The following is a 5,000-nucleotide window of genomic DNA, read 5'->3' as shown; positions in this document are numbered from 1 at the left end:
ATTTGCCCTTCATAAAGGTGTGAGAAAAATAATTATTAAATAAATTGTCACAAATTAATTTATATGCAGAAAACAAAATACAAATAAAAGATTAAGAGCAAAACCTTAAACTTAATTGTTAAAATTAGACTCATTTAAAAATAGAAACTGGAATTAAAATACGACTCGGAGATGTTTCCTCAGCAATTAACTAAAATAAGTTTTAGTTGAAGTTCTGGAATTAGTCAAATAGAAATAAAAATAAATTCAAGCTAAATAGAAATAAAAACGAATTCGAGCTAAATAGAAATAGGAACGAATTCGAGCTAAATAGAAATAAAAACGAATTCGAGCTAAATAGAAATAGAAACAAATTCAAGCTAAATAGAAATAAGAATGAATTCGAGCTAAACAGAAATAAAAGTGAATTCGAGCTAAATAGAAACAGGAACTAATTCAAGCTAAATAGAAATAAACTCGAGCTAAATAGGAATAGAAATAAATCCGAGATAAATAGAAATAAAAATAAATTCAAGCTAAATAGAAATAAATTCGAGCTAAATATAAATAAATTCGATCTAAATAGAAATAAATTCGATCTAAATAGAAATAAATCCGAGCTAAATAGAAATATAAATAAATTCAAGCTAAATAGAAATAAAAAAGGCAAAAGCACAAAAAATGCTACCTGAACTAAAAAAATGAAAATATTAAAAATAAAAGTTAAATCAAAATATACACAAGTACTATAACTGTATTTAGTACACAAAACTCATTAATACTCAACTGATTACCAAAGAAAATACTCAAAATACTCAGTAGCTTTTGATAAAGCATGGATATTTTTGCTAAAACATTAATTCATCCACGTAAACAGATTTGTGAATTAAAGGCCTCACTTCTTTTATGTTGTAAATAATCCTGTGTTTATGACAAATTCATATGTAGAAAATGAAATATAAACATTAGATGAAAATCTAAAACTTTTAACTGAAAACTTTTGAGCACTAAAATGACTAAAGCAGAAATGGACAAAGCTAAATATAAATGACTAATAAAAATGACAGAAACGAAATGAATAAAACCTAAACTAAAATTAAAGTGAAAACTAAAAATATAAAAACAAAAACATTATTAAATAGTACTATAGTATATCAATTAAAATACTAAATAATAATAAAATGATTTGTCTACCCAAATGCATGACTGTACATGCATGTCCTTGTTTTTACAGTCTGAGGATTTGTAATAAACCGCTCATCACAGATACAGACTGAGTGTGTGAACAGCACAAACACACGCCTGATGAGGTCACTTCCTGCCACAGGCTCCGCCCCCCCAGTGACCACACACTCCATGCTGGTCAGATGGAATGATTTATTCATAATCATGGTAGAATATTAAAACAATGAACATCGAAAGCACTGACACGTTACTCAAGGCCTCTCTGAGCATGCATGAGTCCATCTGACGCTCACTTCTTAAATAGATTTTAATATAAAACAGACCGACGCAGTAAGAGTTGTGATGGACTGACCCTCCCAGTCCACTAGAGGGAGTGTGTGTGTGTGTGTGTGTGTGTGTGTGTGTGTGTGTGTGAGATAGCAGGCACATGAGCTCAGCTGGGATGTGTGTGTGTGTTGTGTTTCCCAGCTCATCGCCTCAGTTCAGTCTGGCGCTAGTGAACACAAACCCCGTCTCGTCGCAGATGACAAATCAACAAATACAAACATTAAAAAAAGACCCATTTTAAAAAAGAAAGAATAAAAAGACGTCAGAGGAACACAGGCACTGCTCTGTCAACTCCAGCAGGCACTTCGATACACACACTCACACTCTCTCTCTCTCACACACACACACACACACACACACTCACACTCTCACACACACACTCTCACTCTCACAGCGATGGATCTCATTAAGAACACGAGCAGCTCACAATTCACCACAAAATCAAAAGGAAAACAATTCTTGCATTAAAAAAATGAAGGAGCATTCCGATTTTTTGCATAATGCCAATTAATTATTTCTTATGACTCTAATGCAAAAAAACATACTTGTACATGATGGCAGTAAAAATTATGGAAGCTTGTTTCTGCCACAACATTAAAAAACATTAAGTAACTGTAAATTTAAATCTCACAATTAAGAACTTTTTCAGATATAACCTCAGAATTGCGAGATGAAGTTGCAATTTTCTTTTCTGTGGCAGAAACAAACAGAAGAATTGTGACATAAAAAGTCACAATTAGCAGAATTTGCAAGATGTAAACTTGGATTTGCGAGAAACTCAGAATTCTGACTTGATATCTCAGAACTGCAAGAAAAAAGTCAGAATTGTGAGATTAAGAAGATGCATTTACCTTTTTTTTTTATCCCATGATATAAATAGAATCGTGAGAAATAAAAAAAATTCCAAATTGTGAGATAAAAGTAACAATTACCTTTATTTTTTTATTCCATGTTGGAAACAGGCTTTCAAAAAAAAAAAAAAAAAAAAAAAAAAAAACACCATTGTTTTATATGATGTAAAAAATGTATAAATTTTTCTTCCTACTTTTGAAGGAGGAAAAAAAAAAATGTGTATAATAACTTTTGCATTAAATTCATGAAAATTGCATTTTTTACTATATTATTTTATGCTAATTTAAATTTTATTTAAGTCTTTGTAACACAATGTTTTATTATTAAGAATACAGTAACAGTATAACAATCATCATTGAGAATAATGAGAACTACAAAATAAAATCTGGATGTATAACATTAATTATTATATTGAAAATAAAGAAAAAAAGAGAAACATGTTGAAAAGCATGTTATCGATTCCAAAAAAACACTTATTGTTCTGACAAACAGGCTTTGTTACTTTTAATGCAAAATACAACTTTACATTTTTTTATTTTGATTTTGGTGTGAAATATGACTTGCGTTTTTTCATGAGCGAGAGAGAAAAACAGCAGCGGAGGAAAAGACCAGCCTTCCCTCACTGATGCCACGAGCAGAACGGAGAAGCAAAGGAGAAGAGGAGCGAATACTGCTGCACACACACACACAAACACACACACACACACACTCTCTCACATACACACACACAAACACACACACACACACTCTCACACGCACACACACTCTCACACGCACACACACTCACATGCACACACACACACACACACAGACACTCTCACACGCACACACACTCTCTCTCTCTATCTCTGTCTCACACACACACACACACTCGCACTCTCACTCACACACACACACACACTCTCACACGCACACACACTCTCACACACACACACACACACACGTCAGTGTGTTCCTCCTCTCATTGGGTCGGGTCGGGTCACGAGAGAGCGTCCAGATCAACAGTCCAGTCCACAGCAGAGAGTGTGGAGCACAGTAAGGTTTGTTAGTGATGTTCCTCACAGGTGCAGCTCTTTGGCTCTGATGTGCTGCAGCTTCTCACGCAGCAGACGGAACGAGGGTCGTCCTGCGGGGTCCAACGTCCAGCACTGCTTCATCAGGTCATAGACGGCGGCCGGACAGCCGTCAGGAGCCTCCATCTTATAGCCCTTCTCCACCCGCGGCACCACCTCCTTCAGCGGCTGCAGAGAGACCACAGACAGAGCTGAGACTGCCCTCTGCTGGACACACGCAGAACCACAGACAGCACACACTTACCCACGCACACAACACATGACTTTAACACTCCAAATTAAAAAAAGTTATATAAGTATCTCTTATAACATTCAAGAAATGAAAACATCATATTTGTGAGCCTGGAGCACAAAAGCAGTGTTAAGTCGCTGGGGTATATTTGTAGCAAAAGCCAACAATACATTGTATGGGTCAAAATTGTACATTTTTATTTTATGCCAAAAATCATTAGGATATTAAGTAAAGATCATGTTCCGTGAAGATATTTTGTAAATGTCCTACCATAAATATATCAAAACTTAATTTTTGATTAGTAATATGCATTGCTAAAAACTTCATTTGGACAACTTTAAAGATGATTTTCTCAATATTGATTTTTTTTTTTGCACCCTCAGATTCCAGATTTTTCAAATAGTTGCGGCTGCAATATAACAAAGAGTGAAAAATTTAAGGGGGTCTGAATACTTTCCGTACCCACTGTATATATATATATAGTATTTTCTGGAAAATAAGTATATTAATTCCTTTCACTCTATAACAAATCCTTTAAATGTAACAATATTCAGAAGAGGAATGAAATCTATATGTATAAAGCAAAAATTATAATGACATTCATAAGAAACAACATCTATTATGAACGTCAAGCCTAAATGAATGTATTTAAAGCAAAACTGAAACCAGCATACTTATATATATATATATATCAAAACAATGAAAGTCTTACAATTCTGGGGTACGGCACGCGGCCGAAAGAGTAAATCTCCCACAGCAGAACGCCGTAACTCCACACGTCAGATTTAGTGGAAAACTTCTGTGAAAACACAAGAGAAAAACCTATAAATGACATGAAACTATTACTGAAGAGATTCTCTGAAAATAAAAAGCGTTTCACGTCAGGAGTGATGCAACAAAGCTCCACAAATCACTGTCGAACAGAAAAAAGTTCACAAACTACAGCAAAAGCGAATCATTCACATGCTTTAAATGCTAAATATGGTCTTATTGCACAATCAACATCCATCTAGGGGTGTGCGATATTGACAAAAAATTATATCTCGATATTTTATGGGATTTTATCGATAACGATAATTAGACGATATTTTGCTGAGTGTGTTATTGTGCTGGTACCTTAAGGACTGCCGAAGACAGCTGACTCCTAATGTTTTTAATATTCTTCATATTCTGTGTGGTGGTCAGTTCATACTGATAGAAATTAATCTTTTCCAATAAGTTTAAACTGATTTTTGCATTTTATGGGCATTTTTACCTTTATAAAGCCATTTTTTCTAAAAGTGTCCATTATCTTTTGAGCCAAATTCTTACATTTAATCAGGGAATTAGAATAAGACATTTGGGCTGTTACC

At 34.1% G+C, this 5,000-nt stretch overlaps 1 protein-coding gene across 2 annotated transcripts in view; it reads right to left on the bottom strand.

The window, feature by feature from the left end:
• Positions 1-3,243: 3,243 nt before the first annotated feature.
• LOC107712934 (C-terminal Src kinase) overlaps positions 3,244-5,000 on the bottom strand; it is a 28,643-nt gene continuing 26,886 nt past the window's right edge. For both annotated transcript variants that reach the window (XM_016518343.1, XM_016518335.1), the window contains 2 exons: positions 4,361-4,447; positions 3,244-3,584 (listed from right to left, as the gene is read on the bottom strand). In XM_016518343.1, the coding sequence (XP_016373829.1) occupies positions 3,402-3,584; positions 4,361-4,447 (270 nt within the window). In that variant the 3' untranslated portion in view covers positions 3,244-3,401. The remainder of the gene's footprint in view (positions 3,585-4,360; positions 4,448-5,000) is intronic.

This window comes from Sinocyclocheilus rhinocerous, unplaced genomic scaffold, assembly GCF_001515625.1.
Source record: "Sinocyclocheilus rhinocerous isolate Xijiao unplaced genomic scaffold, SAMN03320098_v1.1 scaffold1093, whole genome shotgun sequence".
NCBI classification, from domain to species: domain Eukaryota; kingdom Metazoa; phylum Chordata; class Actinopteri; order Cypriniformes; family Cyprinidae; genus Sinocyclocheilus; species Sinocyclocheilus rhinocerous.
Note: the sequence above shows the minus strand (reverse complement) of the source record. Positions and strands in the feature narration are given on the sequence as shown.